Below are 17,010 nucleotides of genomic sequence, written 5' to 3'. Positions count from 1 at the left end.
TGTATACATCCTTGAAGTCAAAATTTTGACATCTCAATTTGAAAACATAACCCCTGATTAACCATAATTTTTAACAAAATTTCTGGGGACAAAACAAAGAGCAAACAAAATTTGTAGCTATGGAAACTAGCTGACCAATTTTTTCACCAAAATTTTGACTTGGTAATTTCCATTTAAAGAAAAAACACTTTTTATCTACGTTGATTCTTACCATATTTTCTTACAGTAACGAAACGAAGTTTATATCAATTTTTTGCGGTTTGATTATGTCAACAATGACATGTCATTTTTGACAGACGAAATTTTATGTCCGAAAAGCCGGTAATTATTTGTGTGATTAGTGATTAATTTACATTTTTGAAGTTTGAAAAATAAGTAAAAATGTCTTTGCTACCTCTAGAGTCTAACCCTGATGTGTGTAAATATATAAAAACAGTATTTCTGAACTAACATTTTTAACTTTGTAGGTTATGAACAAGGTAAGGGGAGAGTAAATTGTATGTATTTCAGGTCGAAAAGCCTTTTTATCGTACAAATATTGAATTTGATGAAAATAAACATATTTTTAGTTTCTTCACTTGCTGGGGGTTCCTGGCAAATGGAATATTGTGGATGTTTATGGGCTTGATGGGGATGCCCTGGCTTGGGTACCAAGACCAGTGCTGGCGTTAATTTTGTTATTTCCTTGTAGCGAACAGGTAAAAATAGTATTGTGCGGAATTATAACGTAAAGAACTCAATATTTCTAGTTCTATAAACATGCTGAAGAGGAATGTGCAAAACTGAAAAATGAAGGTCAAACTCTTTCTCCCGATCTTTTCTACATGAAGCAGTATGTTTCGAATGCCTGTGGAACAATTGCACTTATACATTGTGTGGCAAATAACATGGAAAGGTGACTAATAATGTAAAAAATACACAATCTGTAATTTTTACAACAGGGTTGGACTCCAAGATGGGCCTTTTAAGAAAATTATAGAAGACGCCAAAAAATTAACTCCTGAAGGGCGTGGCGAAATGCTCCTCAAATCGAAGAATAATGAAGCACTTAACTTGATATCTACTCACCAAGAACTGGCCATGGAGGGACAAACTGAGGTTTCTTTCTTTTTCCTTCATGTCCTAAAATATTCAAAAAAAATTATAGGTAAATCCAAATGAACAAGTAAATCACCATTTTGTGGCTCTAGTCGAAAAAGACGGTCATTTGTATGAATTAGATGGACGCAAAGAATTTCCAGTTAATCATGGACCTACAACAGAAGCCTCATTTTTGGAAGTATGATGTTATTTCTTCTTTCTCACAAAATCCAACTTGTTTATTTGTTAGGATGCTGCCAAAATCTGTCGCGAATTCATTGCAAGAGATGCCGAAGATGTCAATTTTACTGTGATGGCGTTAACTGCTTCAGACAACTAACTTAAAAAAAAACAAGCATAGACCTACTATTAATTCTAGTTTGTTTTAATAAATGTTAATTTATTTAAACCTTAACACGAATATACCAAAAATATCAAAAAATGGTTCACCTATAAATTTCAATTACCAGCATAGCTTTTGTTGGGCCTTGTTTAGTTAATTAATTGTATTTTTTATTTTTTTGCACATTGGTTATGCGATTTGTAACAGTGGTATAAAATAAAAATGAAACATTTTTTCATCAGTCTGTTATTTTGCTCTTCAGGATTAATTTCATGTTTATATGATCAAAAATTAAGAAAATCACCATCACGAATTCACAGATAAAGGAAATATAGGCTGATTTATAAGGTAAGCAGCTTGGAAAAATAAAATCAACACTTGTATTGTCGAAATTAATTTTTTAATTTAGCTAAAAAAAATTAATTTTTTGTCATTCTTTTTTTTAAATAGCTTTATTTTTGTGTACTTCTACTTCAAAGAGACGTAATTTCCTAAGAACATTATTAATTTTAATTATTTAAAAATGTTTAATACAAAAAAAGTATATACAGGTGCGCCAGAACTCGCGCCCCAGAGAAAATTGTCAAGTAAGGTAAGATACCAGGAACACGGAAAAAATGTTTAAAAAATTCTTATTGTCAAAAAATTTTGACATTAATTTTTTGACATTTGACGTTTTTTTGTGTATTTAATGATACTGATGATCTTGTATATATTTTTTTACAATTATTTAGTAAAGGTACAAAAATTTTGACAATAAAAGCCACAAATAATATTGAACAGAGTTACAACAATTTAGGATACAGCTTCCTTGTTTCCTCTTTTAATAGCCTGTAGCAAAAAAACTTGGAAAATTATTTTTCCAACAGAAATAAATAAGAGTCAAAGTGCAAAATTTAAACCCTCATAACTCCGAAATTTTTATAGATAAATTTTTTTAAACATTTTTTCCATGTTCCGGGGTCTTACCTTATATGGATTTTTCTCTGGGGCGCGAGTTCTGGCGTATCCTGTATTTTAGACAAGAAACTGAAAAATATGTAAGTCAATTATTGTCACTCAACTTAAACGTAGATTTCAAGTTTTAATAGACAAAAATAAAAAAAATATTATTTAAGTGAAGTACGACAGTAGTTTTTTTTTGTTACAAGTTACCCAACTAAAATACAGTTTTTTTGGACAAATCGTTGCTGTTTCCTGCTGGAATAGCAGATGAGTACAGAAATTTTTTTAACGACGTGTTACAAACAATATTTTTTGTTAAAGCTCCGAAAAACATTCAAATTCGTATTTTTTATGTTTTTGTATACGTTCCCAAAAATAGGACACACTTTAATCCCTAAAATGAGCAGATTTTTTCGGACTTTTCGGAAAAAAATCTGTAAAAGACCTATGTAGGGATTATTTTGAAAAAGCCCGTAATAGATTGATTCTAGGGACTAAACCAACTAAATAAAATCAAACAATCATTTCTGAGAGCATATAAAAATATATAAATAAATAAAAAAATAATTTCAATAAGGTAAACACACAACAGTATTATGGAATCATCACGGGCAATTTAGACCTTTTAGATTATCAGATTTAATTTCGATAAAGTGCAATTTTGACGCTTTTAGCCAATAGAATAGTATCCTTGCGTAGCCGATCATTAATACACTTAAACATGTTAGAGGTAACGTCAGTAAAGCCGATGTTGTTTTTAATTGTGAATTTGAAAATGTATTTAGTAAATTCTGCATTATTAATCGACCGAGAAAATCCGAATTTAAAAACATGCGTGACAAAAATTGTCGAAGAAAATTTCAACTTTTCAAGTACTGTTATACTAACAGATAACCAGTTTGACACCGACATTCACAATTTTTCTGGAATATTGCGCATCGATGGTACGAATCTGGAAACTTTAAAACAAATAGACGAAAAAGTCAGTCATTTTATTATAAGTTTTGGTAACACCGATCAGTTAAATGAAACTTTCTTTGTGTTAAAACAGTCGTATTGTTTCAATTCAAGAGCTGAGTATTTAGTGATTGCTGAGAGTTACGAAGATATTCAAGTAATAACAGAAACGTTATGGTTTTACCGTTTGTACAAATCTGTAATTGTTTTGGGACACAACGTTACAGAAGTTTTCGAAATTGATTTAAAAAATTCCAAATGTGGAGATGTTATCAGACCAGTTAGTCGAGGTTATTGTCACGAAGCAAGCTCAAGTTCTAAATTATTCATGCCTGATTTGAAAAATAATTTTCACAATTGTCCTTTAAAGATAATTTTTTCTGCAATTGAACCATGGGTAATTAATAATTCTTCCGGAATTTTCGTTGATGTGGTAAATCTCTTTGCACAAAAAGCCGGATTTGAGTTGATTTTCATGCCGGAAGATTCTGCATATAGTGAAGAACTTCAGGAAAGTTATTCATTTACTACAGTACAAGAAGACTTTGAGCAAGGATATGCTGATATTTTTCTCGGATTGGGGAACAATTTACCTTATGTTATTTTTGAAACGACTGGAACTATTTATGACGATAATTTATACTGGGTGGTTCCAAAAGCACAAAGAATACCATTCTGGAAAGCAATGATAGAATATTTCCCATCTTCATTCTGGCTAACTATTTTTTTGTCATTAATTATTATCTGCTTGGTATTCAGCATTATTGCCAGAGAATTCCGAAAAGAAAGTCGTTTCAAAGATGGGACTCGAAACGTGCTTTATATTTTTTCAATTGCTCTTAATATTTCCATCCCACAATTACCAAAAACTGCCACTTTGCGAGTTCTTGTTTTAATTTATTCCTGGACAGCACTGTTAATTTGTACCATACTCCAAGGAAGCCTATATGACATTTTTAAAAATCCATTATACGAAAACGACATTACCGATTTAGATAAACTTTTAGAATCAGACTTACCAATGAAATTCACAGATGGACTAGCAATTTTATTTATACATAATGGTGCACAAAATCGCCGCGTTTTTGATCGATACACTGGCATGAACATAAAACTTGTGGAAAGTTTAGATTTGTTGATTTCAGAAAAAAACTTTGCAACCATAGTTGATACCGGAGTTTTGATAATGCGTCCAAATATCCGAGAAAGTGTTAATATTTTTGATATCGCTTATTTCCAGACTGTGTTTTACATGAAGAAATATCACGAGCTTTTTGATGTTTTTGATAATGCGCTTAAGCAGATCGTAGAGAGTGGTTTTGTTAGCAAGTTTGTCTCGGACATGCGCTGGAAATGTTTTCTAAAACATAAAACTGATTACGAACATGATTCTCTACAACTTTCTTTGGAGCATTTTCAAGGCGCTTTTATGATCCTGATATGTGGGTGGATAGCCGCGGCTGTTGTTTTTGTATTTGAATCGATTTATTACGTTATAATGAAAAAACTTAAAAATGGGAATCCAAAAATCGCCTAATAAGATTACTCAAGTTCTTTATAATTGACATTTTTGTAGAATTAGTTGTAGTAAGTAGTAAAAAAACACTAAATTAAAGTGTGTATTTTTTAAACGAAGTTACACAGCTTTTTAAATACTTAGTAGCAACTTTACCAATGGTGGAGAACAGAAATAAAAGCCTTTGACAGTTCTTATATTTGTTTTATTTCTATTACTACATCCGTCCCAAGTTCTAAAATACACTACTCCAAAAAATTAAAGGAACAGTAATTTTTCCTAAATTTTTTGGTGATTTTTGAAAGGCTGCATCTCATTCAAAAATGGTCGTATCTATATTTAAAAAAAACATTTTGAAGCTTTAAGTTTCTAGTTTTGAGACCTTTTGGCAAATTTTTTTGTGCTAACACAATCCTGGAATACTTTCTTACAAGATCCTTTTTTGATTTTTTGAAAATTTTTTTTTCACTTTTAACATTGATTGAAATTTTTTTTTTTTTAAATCATAAAAAGATTTTGTAAGACAAGTTTTTACAGTAGGTATTCCAGCTTTTTGACAATACCCTTATATTCTCTGTGTGGTCATTGGTTGCTGAGATATCAATGATCAAAGACAATTTTCATTTAAAGTCAGATATCTCAGCAACTAATTGACGTAAAAAGAATATGAAAAAAGCATATTAAAGGTGAATAAACATGCTATCCGGCCTATGCATTGACTTGACTAAAAACAAAAACAAACAAATTTAGAATTTTTTTTCTCGCGCTATTACTTAGGATTGCGTGCTAGCCGTAGCACAAAGAAAAATTTTGCCAAAAGGTCTCAAAACTAAACTAACTTAAAGCTTCAAAATGTTTTTTTTAAATCTAAATACGACTATTTTTTGATGAGATACAGCCTTTCAAAAATCACCAAAAAATTTAGGAAAGATTTTTGTTCTTTTAATTTTTTGGAGTACTGTACTTATCACATTTGTTTTTTTTGTACTATTGTTAAAATGAAAAACACGAAAACAATACAAATTTAAGAATGTGTGGGAATTTACAATCGTCATCTACATCTTTTAAAAAAAGCTGAGAAATAATACTACACAAAAGTAACTTTTATTCATATTTTAATTTTTAATAAACAAATACTTACACTAAGCACAACTTTACAACTAAAATTCCAATAATTTTGCATAATTCGGCAAATAATAAAAAACTACATAGATCTCTAATTAATTATACACTCTATAATTACATCACTAGTGTACACTACTTAATTACACACAACTAAAAAATATCAAATACAAAAAAAAAAAAATCTGGTTGAAAATATGTACCTATGTTGGGCGACCATTGATGATCTTTTAAGTATAAGAGAGTTGTACAATAGAAGAAAAAAAACAATACAAAACAATAATAATTTTCTTTGTATTTTTGTGTAAAAATGTGTTTGCTCATGTTTGCTCACATGTATGTAGTTTCAGTTGTCAATTTTTTTAGTGGTTTAATAGTAATTGGAATGGAAAACTTTAGAGGTCAGATCCAAATCCAAAATTTTATGGGCAAACATGGCATAAACTAGTGTTATTATGTTATTAATATTCAGTGAAAACTAAAATGAAATTAAAACTCTAACGTTTCTGAATCACACATCAAGGTCACTTTTTACTGAGATTTGTAGAAAAAATATTTATCTACCAACGTTTCCTTTCTGAACAATTTTTTTCATTGTCCTGAAATTCTTTTTTTTATTTTTTCAGCTATGCCAAAATATGTAAACTCAATTACAAAAATAAGAGTGGCAGCCATCCAACCACTTGCCAAAACCATAAAAGCACCTTGAAAGTGTTTCAAAGAAAACTTTAGTGTACCATGTTCATTATCAGTTTTTTGTTTCAGAAAACACTTCCAACGCATATCAGACACAAACTTATTAACGAAACCACTCTCCACAATTCGTTTCAGCGCAGTATTAAAGACATTAAAAAGCTCGTGATGTTTTTTCATGTAAAACACAGTTTGGAAATAAATGATATCAAAAATATTAACACTTTCTCGGATATTTGGACGCATGATCAAAACTCCGGTATCAACTATGGTTGCAAAGTTTTTTTCTGAAATCAACAAATCTAAACTTTCTACAAACAGCATATTCATGCCAGTGTATCGATCAAAAACGCGGCGATTTTTTGCACCATTATGTATAAATATAATTGCTAGTCCATCCATAAATTTCATTGGCAAGTCTGACTCTAGAAGTTTATCTAAATCGGTAATGTCGTTTTCGTATAATGGATTTTTAAAAATATCATACAGACTTCCTTGAAGAATGGTAATAATTAACAGTGCTATCCAGCAATAAATCAAAACAAGAACTCGCAAACTGGCATTTTTTGGTAATTTTGGAATAGAAACATTAAGAGAAATTGAAAAAATATATAGCACGTTTCGAGTTCCATCTCTGAAACGACTGTCGTCCCGATGTTTGCACGCAATAATGTTGAATATTACACACATTAGAAAAAATGTCAAGTGGATACACATCCAGAAAGAAAATGGAAAATATCTTATCATAGCTTTCCAAAATGGCATTCTTTGTGATTTTGGAACCGCCCAGTATACATTATCGTCGTAAATTGTCCCAGTCGTTTCAAAAATAGCATAAGGTAAATTGTTCCCCAATCCGAGAAAAATATCAGCGTATCCTCGCTCAAAGTCTTCTTGTACCGTATTATATGTGTAACTTTCCCGAAGTTCTTCACCATAAACCGAATCTTGCGGCATGAAAATCAACTCAAATCCGGCTTTTTGTGCAAAGAGATTTACCACATCGATGAAAATTCCGGAAGAATTATTAATTATCCAAGGTTCTACTGCAGAAAAAATTATCTTCAAAGGGCAATTGTGAAAATTATTTTTCAAATCAGGAATAAATAATTTAGAACTTGAGCTTGCTTCGTGGCAATAACCTCGACTAACTGGTCTGATAACATTTCCACATTTTGAATTTTTTAAATCAATTTCGAAAATTTCTGTAACGTTGTGACCCAAAACAATTACAGATTTGTACAAACGGTAAAACCATAACGTTTCTGTTATTACTTGAATATCTTCGTAACTCTCAGCAATCACCAAATACTCAGCTCTTGAATTGAAACAATACGACTGTTTTAACACAAAGAAAGTTTCATTTAACTGATCCGTGTTACCAAAACTTATAATAAAATGATTGACTTTTTCGTTTATTTGTTTTAAAGTTTCCAGATTCGTACCATCGATGCGCAATATTCCAGAAAAATTGTGAATGTCGGTGTCAAACTTGTTATCTGTTAGTATAACAGTACTTGAAAAGTTGAAATTTTCTTCGACAATTTTTGTCACGCATGTTTTTAAATTCGGATTTTCTCGGTCGATTATTATTGCAGAATTTACTAAATAAATCTTCCAACTCAAAATTAAAGACAATAACAGTTTTCTTGACGTTGTTTCGACCATGATTAAGCACAAGTGTTGAAAACATAAGACAAGAAAGCATAATTTAAAAATAATTGACACCAATGGGCAACAATGGATACGACTAAAAGCGTCAAAATGGGAGACACTTTATCGAAATTAAATCTAAAAGAAAATTGGAGACTAAATCGTCGATTATCATTGACTTATTGTTGCTCATTTTATTGAGATATGTCCAAATTTATTATTTATAAATTTATTTGTTTGTTTATTAAAATACCATCGCAACAACCTAAACATTGTGTAGATTTAAAAAATATGCATTTGGTAATGGTATATAAAAAATAAACCTATTTTCCTAATGAACTGCAATAAAAAATAAAAATGATATGTAAAAATTCGTTTTTTATTAATTTTGGCCTCCCGACCAATGCCCAAACAATTTATAGTTACACCAAATTCGCAAAGTCAAAAAATAAATTATCTCCACTAATGTAATCAACGAAAATCCGGTAAATAATCCCAGCAGCCCCCCAAGATTCGCTATCAAATCGCAAACTCCATACAGTTCATTCCTTTCCAAAGTCTTAAATTGTTCAGCTTTGAAGAAAATTGACACAATCGACCAGTGATCCCTAAAAATTTGAAAACTCTACGTGTCATTAAAAAAAGAGAAAATTACTCGTCTTTTGCGTCCTCCCAGTCAATTTTCAAGTTGTGCCTTTTCCGAATTTTGAAATATTCCCTCCAATAAAAATCACTGTGAGACGTTTCGACTCCGTACATCAGGGACGTACAAGGGGGTTTGCAATCACACAACGTTTTTTCCGATATTCGATCCCCAAAATTTTTGACTTTCAATTCGTCTGAAAATGAATTAATTAAATTTACTTTAATTAAACTTTCGACGCACTTTCGGCCTCCTCCATGCAATCAACGTTTCCGCTGCCGCAAATACGTGTCAAATTATCTCCTAAAAATGCAATTAAATAATTAATTACTTCAATTCGTCCAAATTACTTGGCATAAAATAATTAACACAACCGCACTTTTGCAGTGTATAGTTTGTCAAGCATTCCAAAAGACAGTTTGATTGTGTATAAACTTTGAAATGTCGCAATGACCTTTCATTGCTCAAATAACATTGTCGAGTTTCAGGCGAAAATTTTTGAACAGCTTCTGAAGTTAAAATTAATTCCGGATTAATTGCTGCTGTTACAATTTTATCAATGGGGACGCGAAAATAATTCTGCGTTAGGCGAGGAACATCCCACGGATTATGGATCAAAATCTGAAAAAAAATTGAATTTTTTAAATTATTTTATTTTATTATTTTACTCGAAATCCTTGCATGAAAGCACTGCAAATATAGTCGGTATCGTTGCTGTTAGTCTTTAAATAAACATCAAGTGAGTTGAGAGCACCTGACATTAGTGCTCTTCGGGGATAAGTGTTTATGCCAGATTCAGGATCGTAGCCAGAATCTGTATTAAAATTTTTCGAATCGTTTAAAACTTGATAGAAATCGTCATGTTGGACCCTGAAATTGCACAAATCAAAAAATCTTAACCAAAAATAACTATTATACTTACACGTGATTTGTGAAAATGCGTTCACGATCTAAAATATTGAAAGAATAGCAAATCCCTTGATCGGTTATAACCGGGGTAAAAATATTTTTACAATCGTATGTGACTCCCATAAATTCACAGTCCATTTCGATTTCAGGAGCCAACTAATTAAAACTTAAAAATGTTTCAGATATTTATAAAATAAGCAAACCTTTTGGATATGTTGATAAAAACCGTCGTCTAGTAAGTTTTCGCCATTATTTATAATAAAATTTTTGTCGCACAACAAATTAACGTAGTTGAAGTAAAGGAGCCTGAAATTTGTATTTTGATAAAAAATTTTGACTGAAAAATCCCTACTCGGTCTTGTCGTAATTAATAGTTTTGTTGTTTTCCGTCACTTGGAAATAAATTTGAGTGAAGTTGAATTTTTTCGATGAGTATTTCGACTCTGGGCAAATCGTGACCGAAGGAAATGGAAATTCATAAACAGGGGTATCTATCGTTGAAAAATTCACAACGACGGGACTCGTTTGATATTTTTGCAAAATTTCATAAATCATATACAAGCAACACGCTAATGACACTAACACAATATTAGTCCAAAATATTCTAAAAAATAATGTAATTTTTTAAATAAATTTTGATTTACTCACTTTTCAAATGTTGATCTTCTTTCAGTGATGTATCTGAGGCCATGTATGCCCGTGACATCGTTGTATTCTTTAAAATATTTAAAAATGTGACTTTGCTGATTTTGTTCCTTCTCTACGGTCATTTCTGGGCGAATCATTGCAACATTGTGCAGTCCGAGTGGATTTACAAGGACATTTATTTTCGCGTGTGTGTGATAGCTATATTTAATAGAATTGAGATGAATCAGGGAATTCACTGCAAAGGGAATTGAAAAGTAATTAAATTTCAAAATCAATTATTGCAAAATTGCAAACTCCAAAGCATAGATATGAATTTCTGACAAATTTTACGTTTATTTACCTTGAAAAATATTGTTATTTGCAAACGTCACAAAAGTGGCCCTTTTACGACTAAATAGCACAAGTAAAAGTTTTAACTTTCAGGCATGGAGTAAAAATATTGTTTTTTGCTTTAGAAATTTTACTTTTACCTTGACATTTAGCAATGTTGTTTCTTTTTGGTCTCTTTCGCTGCTTCATAAATTTCTGGGGAGCAACACTGTATTTGAAATTTTGCCCTACTAACTGCACCAGTCATTTACTAGTTAAATCAATAAACACTTACAAATTCGTTTGCAGATAAAATAGCATATGTTATTTTGAGTAAAAGTGAGTCTATGTAGATTAGTTAAATTATTTGCCTCGCTACGTTTGGCAAAATAAACGTTCAGCTTCGCCACATAAAGTATTACTTTTACTCCTAATAACATAATATACTATTTTCATTGAGCGATAATTGGAAGATTTTATTTTTGGTTGTTGAAATTAATTTTTACGATTCTTGTGTTCCAATAAAATTTGTTTCTAATTTTTGAAATTCAAGTATTTTTGACAGCATGAACGCTTAATATTCACGAATGTATGTCGTTTTTTTAAAATGTTTTTTGTTTTTTTTATTGTTTTTCAGTTTTCAGTATTTATTAATCTCTTTTAATGAGAACCTACTGTTAATTTTTTTCGACAGATATTATGTAAAATTAATCCTCTTAGTAGAACAACATAATGAAAATTTTATCCTTAAAAAACGAATTGATTTTCTATAGCACTTTATATTTCAACAATTCTTATTTAAAGAGGTTGAATTTATACTTTTTGGTCACCCTGTATGTAGAACGCAAAGTGTATTAGCTTTTGTATGTTTCATTCTTTCGTAATAAACAGTAATAAAAGTTAGTAGTAATTAAATAAAAATTAGGTCAAAATAATGAGTTAGGTGTGAATTTAGAAATTCATTATTTGCATGTTATCATTCATTATTTAAAAAATTGGGTCAAATCTCACATTGTTAATTTATTTATCGCAAAATGTGAAATTAAAAAGCAAATTATTATATTTCTTGCAATAATTGGATTAAAATTTTTAATTGCATAAATGCAGAAGAATCTTTTAAAAGTAGTAAATGAAAGAATAGTTTTACTTAATATATCTTTACTGACTGCTTAACAAGCAAAAGTTACAGAAATAATAAAACTATTTTTAATCACTTCCTGAACCAAACCATTGTCCATGCAACCTAATGTTACAAAAAATCCTAACCGACAAAAAGTACAAGATTTCCATTAAAGACAAAACGGAAAATCCTGTAAACAGCCCCAAAAGTCCTCCGAAATTGGCCAAAAAATCTGTCGGTCCATACAATTCGTTTCTTTCCGATGTAATAAAATTATCGGACTTGAAAAACAAAGTTAGAGCCGAAAAATGTGAACTGAAACACAAAAAATTTATACAAAAACTAAGTCAAAATTTCATACTTGTTAATCCGAGGCAAATTTCTATGAGCTTTCAACCATTTATCCCACTCCCAATTCGTTTGAGACGTTTCAACTTCATAAGTCAAATCCGAACAAATTGGCAAACAATCACAATCAAAATTTTTCACACCCTTATCACTCGGTTTTTCAATTTTTATCGACAAATCTACCATATGCATAAGTGCTGAAAAATCAATTTTATTTGTCGACCAAGAAAATTGTAATAAAATACATTCCGCCATTGACATACACTCCAAACTGCCGATACCACAAATTTCAGTTTCATTATCCCCTGAAACAATTACTTCAGTCCTGAAAACATAATTACACAAAATTACTCGGCATGAAAAAATTAACGCAATCGCAAAGGTCAGACGTCCAATTCGCCAAACACTCGAGTTTGCAATTGGACGCTGAATAGTCCTGAAAAAATTGCAGTTTTCTTTCAGCAGCGAAATAGCACTTGCGTCTTTGGGGGTTGTAGGCTTTGATGGTTTCAGAGGTTGTAATCATGACGGGTTGCACAGCCCCTACGACACTTTGGTCAAGGGGAATCCTGAAATATTTTTGGTTGGGACGAGGGATGGTCATGGGGGTGTGGAGAAGGACTTTGTAGCCTTGGAGGGAATTTTTACAGGCGTAGTCGAGGTCTTGTTTAGGGGTGACAATTTTGAAACTTAGGCCCCACAAAACCCCAGATAAATAGGCCCGAAGGGGGTATGGGGAGAGTCCAGCGTTTGGTATATAGCCATTTTCTAAATGCCAGTCTGTTGTGTTAAATGGAGGTACGTGATAATTATCAAAAAATTGGCTAAAAAATTATGAAAATTAATTATTTTTTTAAATCTACTCCAAGTTACACGTTATCACGAAAAATGATGTCTCTGTGAAGCATATTAAAAGTGTAACATATACCGTCTTCCGTCACAATTGGAACAAAAGATTCGTTACATTCTGTATCAAATTTCATGTAAACACAGTCCTGAATTTGAAATTTTGGTTTAATTTTATCAATGACTGTAAAAAAGTCGTCTGAAAATGTGTTATTTTCCGAATAATTTAATTTCGAATTATGGTCACAAATTAGAGACATGTAATCGAACTGAGTCTGCCTGAAATTGCCGCTTAAATTAAATTAATTATAATTAATTACTTACTCCTCGGATGTTAGAGTAATATTATCTTCCAATTTGTGTAATATTTTGGTATAGTTAAACACATTTTGATCTGATTTTGATTCAGGACAAATTGTGACTGCAGGAAAAGGAATTTCGTAAATCGGTGTTCCTCGATTTGCAAAATTCACAATCACAGGACTTCGTTCCCATTTTTTGTAAACGGCGTAAATTGAAACTGTGCATGCCGCTAGGCATGCAGAAAACATGATAAACCACCATACTCTAAAAATTTATTTAAAAAAATTCAAAAATATATTCACTTGCCTTTCGAAAATTGTCCTCTTTTTTTCTCCAAAATATTGAAAGCCGTGGACGCTTGTCCGATTGCAATATTCGTGAAAGTAGAGTCGAACATTTGTGAAAAAAGTGCGCTTCATGGTGTTTGTGGTAACGATATGAAAAATTTATGACAATGTTAGACTAGTGTTTAGGGAGATGCCTTGCATGTATGACGTTATAGTCGACAGGGGATTATTATTTGTCTAATTAAAATTAGGCTCGCCCCAAATTTACTTTTTTAATGATTTTTTTAAATATTCAGAAATTTCATTTGTTTTGGATTCACAAATTTTTATTTCCAACTCTCCTATTTCAAGATTTTCTTATTTTTTTTTCAATGTGAAGAGAAAATTTTTATTCATAATTTGCAACTTTACGTTTGTCTTTGTATTTATTTACATTTTAGTTTCATGAACAAATTTAAAACAATAACGGATATATAAGTGGATGGTGAGATTTTTGTCTGTCAGGCGTCATATGTAATAAAATAAAAGAAGAATTCTAAAAAAAGATATTATCGAAGAATTTTTGTAGAAATGACGCTGCTTGAAAAAAAAATGCCTTTTTACCAAAACGTTTAATTTTAAAAATTAATAAAAAAATGAATGCATAATCTAATTAAACAAATTCTAAACCACATTCTAGATAATATTAAATAATGTGATAACTGATAAAAATTTTACTAAAATCGGTTTAGTAGATCTCGAGATACAAATTTTCTTCTTTCAATCTGCGATTTTTGGACCATACATCTAGCCAAAAAAATCAATTTGGTGAAAAATTCAAAATAAAAAAAACTTTCTAGATATTTTAAAGTTGAAAGTTGTTATTTAACCAAGAAAATTTTTATTTTCAACTCAAAATTTTAGACATTATTGCACCAAACATAATTTTTTATGTTTTTTCTCTTTACATAATATTTTAGTTTTAGTTTTTTGTTAATTAAATGTGAATCAATTTAATAAAGTTTAATAAAATAAAAATAATTATTGAGAAAAAGAAATGTTAATATTGGGGTTTTAATGAAATAAAAAACAGAGTGTTTATGTGCTTTATTTTAAGAATCTTTGCCTGCCCATTTTCTATACAAAACCTTATTACATAAAATCCTCACAGACAAAAAATAAATAATTTCCATAAGTGACAAAATCGAAAACCCTGTAAACAACCCCAAAAGCCCCCCAAAATTCGCGACAAAATCGATAGGACCATACAACTCATTCCTGACTGAAGTTATAAAATCATTCGACTTGAAATAAATAGTGAGGGACGAAACATATTTGCTGAAATAAAAAAAATAGTCAAAATTTCACCAAAATGGGCCAAATTTACTCATCCGAAAGTTCAATTCCAAGTGCAGTAAAAACCATTTTCCAATCCCAATCACTTTGCGACGTTTCTACGTTATAATTCAAATCGGAACACAGAGGCAAACAGTCACAATCATCGAACGATTTTCTCTTCTTTTTCCTTTCTATCTTACCTCTCAAATTTTTTATTTGCAAAATCTCTGTTACTTTTGTTTAAAAACAAGCAGACAATTTAATAAACGAATTACTTTCAGCCTCATTCATGCAGGATAAATTCGTCGCACCACAAACATTCGTTGAGTTGTCCCTCGGCATGAAAAAATTCACACAACCACACATATCCAATGTGAAATTTGCCAAACACTCAATTTCGCAATTGACTTTATTGTAAATTTTGAAATATTGCAAATAGCGTTCAGTTTGGAAGTAGCAACGTCTGCGATCTTTACTGTAAGCCCTGACTGAGTCCGAAGTGTTGATCATTGTTGGTTGGACTTCTGCGATTATTGTTTGGTCTAAAGGGACTCGAAAGTACTCCTGGGAAGGGGTGGGAAAACTTGCAGGGGAGTGGATTAGGACTTTGAAGCCTTGAGGACCCATTCTACACAAGAAGTCCAAATCGGATTTGGACGTGAGGAGTTGGATTGTGAAGCCGTTTTTGGCACCGGCTAGTAAGGCCCGTTGGGGGTAAGTCCACAAGCCGGCATCGTGACTATAACCAGATTCAACACTCCAAGACCTGGACTTGTTGAATTGATGAAAGTTTCTGTAGTGTATTCTAAAAATTAATTTGAATAAAAATTAGTAAATGAAAATTTTGGAAAATAGTACACATTTTCACGGAAAATTTCGCTCCTATCCAACATATTAAAAGTGAAACAAATCCCTTCTTCCGTGAAAATAGGTTTAAAAACGTTGGTGCAGTTGTAAGATTTTCCCTGATTTTTACACCCCCTCATGTTGAATTTCGGGTGAATTTTACTAATCGTGTCAAAGAATTCCTCGCCATAAGTCGATTCATTCGAGCCAGAAGCTGGATAAAACTGAGTACAAATCAATAACATGTACTCAAAATATAAATTCCTGGAGCAAATTTCTCAATTTAAATTTATTTCATTGAAAAACATACTCAGTTTCGGTTAAATTTCCGCCCTGGATTTTTTTATTTAAAGTTTTTGTATAATTGAAAATCTCACGATTTGATTTGGTTTCAGGACAGATAGTGACAGCAGGAAATGGTATTTTATATATTGGTGTTCCTCGATTGGCAAAACTGACAATCACTGGACTTTGCTCCCATTTTTTGTAAACCATGAAAATTGAAAATATGCAAGTGCTGAGACAAATGCTGAAAATTAAAAACCACCAAATTCTGAAAAAAAAAATATAATTACAGGATATATAAATAGAATTTTGCATTTTTTATTGAACACAAAGTGATTTGTAAAAAAAAACAAATTATCAGGGTGATTTATATAAAAATACAAGTAGATAACTTTTTTATAACTTTTCATGCAGATTTGGACATTATTGTCAGTTGTTCAAAATTTGTCCAAAAGCATAATTAATTAAGATTTGATTTTTTAATGTAGTATTTTGTCGATACATAATATATTTTGGGTTGCATTTGTAGTTTTATAATAATCACCCTGTATTAATTTTAAAATAAAAAAATTGTTTGGTTTAAACTTCATTTCAAATTTTGTAGAAAAATTGCAAAAGAACCAAATTTTGTAATAAATGTACAAGTAGTTACTTTTCAAAAAGTGTCCTTTTTTCACCCAAATATCGAAAACCATGAACGCTGGTGCAGTCACAATACTCCCTAAAGTAGGTTAAAATATTTTTTCCAAAATTATTTTTCATGTTTTTTTTGTATAGTGCAGTTGAGAGACTTTTAACACATACTAACACTAACACATTACATAAATTAGCTCATTGCGT

The 17,010-nt window shown here is 30.9% G+C and overlaps 4 protein-coding genes across 4 annotated transcripts; 1 reads left to right on the top strand and 3 right to left on the bottom strand.

The window, feature by feature from the left end:
- Positions 1 to 255: 255 nt before the first annotated feature.
- LOC123004480 (ubiquitin carboxyl-terminal hydrolase-like) lies at positions 256 to 1,661 on the top strand. Its single transcript, XM_044397794.1, has 7 exons — positions 256 to 414; positions 468 to 479; positions 570 to 698; positions 750 to 895; positions 942 to 1,098; positions 1,148 to 1,279; positions 1,331 to 1,661. Exons 1-7 carry the CDS (start codon positions 382 to 384, stop codon positions 1,418 to 1,420), a joined length of 699 nt encoding a protein of 232 aa, XP_044253729.1. The 5' UTR covers positions 256 to 381; the 3' UTR covers positions 1,421 to 1,661.
- Positions 1,662 to 8,667: 7,006 nt separating this feature from the next.
- Positions 8,668 to 16,993, bottom strand: LOC123006401. Its single transcript, XM_044400855.1, has 17 exons — positions 16,823 to 16,993; positions 16,196 to 16,438; positions 15,898 to 16,149; positions 15,288 to 15,844; positions 12,638 to 13,066; positions 12,550 to 12,591; positions 12,300 to 12,483; positions 12,098 to 12,253; positions 10,510 to 10,707; positions 10,214 to 10,465; positions 10,065 to 10,167; positions 9,875 to 10,017; positions 9,621 to 9,822; positions 9,303 to 9,573; positions 9,196 to 9,255; positions 8,965 to 9,148; positions 8,668 to 8,917 (listed from the first exon to the last, which is right to left on the bottom strand). Exons 1-17 carry the CDS (start codon positions 16,930 to 16,932, stop codon positions 8,692 to 8,694), a joined length of 3,612 nt encoding a protein of 1,203 aa, XP_044256790.1. The 5' UTR covers positions 16,933 to 16,993; the 3' UTR covers positions 8,668 to 8,691.
- On the bottom strand, positions 11,983 to 13,471 carry LOC123007326 (pickpocket protein 28-like). Its single transcript, XM_044402602.1, has 5 exons — positions 13,160 to 13,471; positions 12,638 to 13,110; positions 12,532 to 12,591; positions 12,300 to 12,483; positions 11,983 to 12,253 (listed from the first exon to the last, which is right to left on the bottom strand). Exons 1-5 carry the CDS (start codon positions 13,390 to 13,392, stop codon positions 12,025 to 12,027), a joined length of 1,179 nt encoding a protein of 392 aa, XP_044258537.1. The 5' UTR covers positions 13,393 to 13,471; the 3' UTR covers positions 11,983 to 12,024.
- LOC123006218 (pickpocket protein 28-like) lies at positions 14,794 to 15,284 on the bottom strand. Its single transcript, XM_044400530.1, has 2 exons — positions 15,089 to 15,284; positions 14,794 to 15,039 (listed from the first exon to the last, which is right to left on the bottom strand). Exons 1-2 carry the CDS (start codon positions 15,124 to 15,126, stop codon positions 14,814 to 14,816), a joined length of 264 nt encoding a protein of 87 aa, XP_044256465.1. The 5' UTR covers positions 15,127 to 15,284; the 3' UTR covers positions 14,794 to 14,813.
- Positions 16,994 to 17,010: the final 17 nt, after the last annotated feature.

This window comes from Tribolium madens, unplaced genomic scaffold (assembly GCF_015345945.1).
Source record: "Tribolium madens isolate multiple individuals breed KSU strain unplaced genomic scaffold, Tmad_KSU_1.1 Scaffold_11;HRSCAF=98;Tcas5.2_LG3b, whole genome shotgun sequence".
Taxonomy (NCBI): domain Eukaryota; kingdom Metazoa; phylum Arthropoda; class Insecta; order Coleoptera; family Tenebrionidae; genus Tribolium; species Tribolium madens.
Note: the sequence above shows the minus strand (reverse complement) of the source record. Positions and strands in the feature narration are given on the sequence as shown.

Excerpts from the sequence above, each read along its gene's own strand:
- LOC123004480 (XM_044397794.1), top strand. The coding sequence starts at position 382 with ATGTCTTTGCTACCTCTAGAGTCTAACCCTGAT. Across the intron at positions 699-749 it reads TATTTCCTTGTAGCGAACAG|TTCTATAAACATGCTGAAGA; the intron begins GTAAAAATAGTA and ends CAATATTTCTAG. Across the intron at positions 1,099-1,147 it reads CCATGGAGGGACAAACTGAG|GTAAATCCAAATGAACAAGT; the intron begins GTTTCTTTCTTT and ends AAAAAATTATAG.
- LOC123007326 (XM_044402602.1), bottom strand. The coding sequence starts at position 13,392 with ATGTCTCTAATTTGTGACCATAATTCGAAATTAAATTATTCGGAAAAT. Across the intron at positions 13,111-13,159 it reads ATCATTTTTCGTGATAACGT|CCAATTTTTTGATAATTATC; the intron begins GTAACTTGGAGT and ends ATAATTTTTTAG. Across the intron at positions 12,254-12,299 it reads AATTTGCCTCGGATTAACAA|TTCACATTTTTCGGCTCTAA; the intron begins GTATGAAATTTT and ends TTTGTGTTTCAG.
- LOC123006218 (XM_044400530.1), bottom strand. The coding sequence starts at position 15,126 with ATGGTTTTTACTGCACTTGGAATTGAACTTTCGGATGA. Across the intron at positions 15,040-15,088 it reads GGAATTGAACTTTCGGATGA|CAAATATGTTTCGTCCCTCA; the intron begins GTAAATTTGGCC and ends TTTTTATTTCAG.
- LOC123006401 (XM_044400855.1), bottom strand. The coding sequence starts at position 16,932 with ATGAAAAATAATTTTGGAAAAAATATTTTAACCTACTTTAGGGAGTAT. Across the intron at positions 12,592-12,637 it reads CGTTAATTTTTTCATGCCGA|GGGATAATGAAACTGAAATT; the intron begins GTAATTTTGTGT and ends TAATTGTTTCAG. Across the intron at positions 10,018-10,064 it reads TTTATCAACATATCCAAAAG|TTGGCTCCTGAAATCGAAAT; the intron begins GTTTGCTTATTT and ends AGTTTTAATTAG.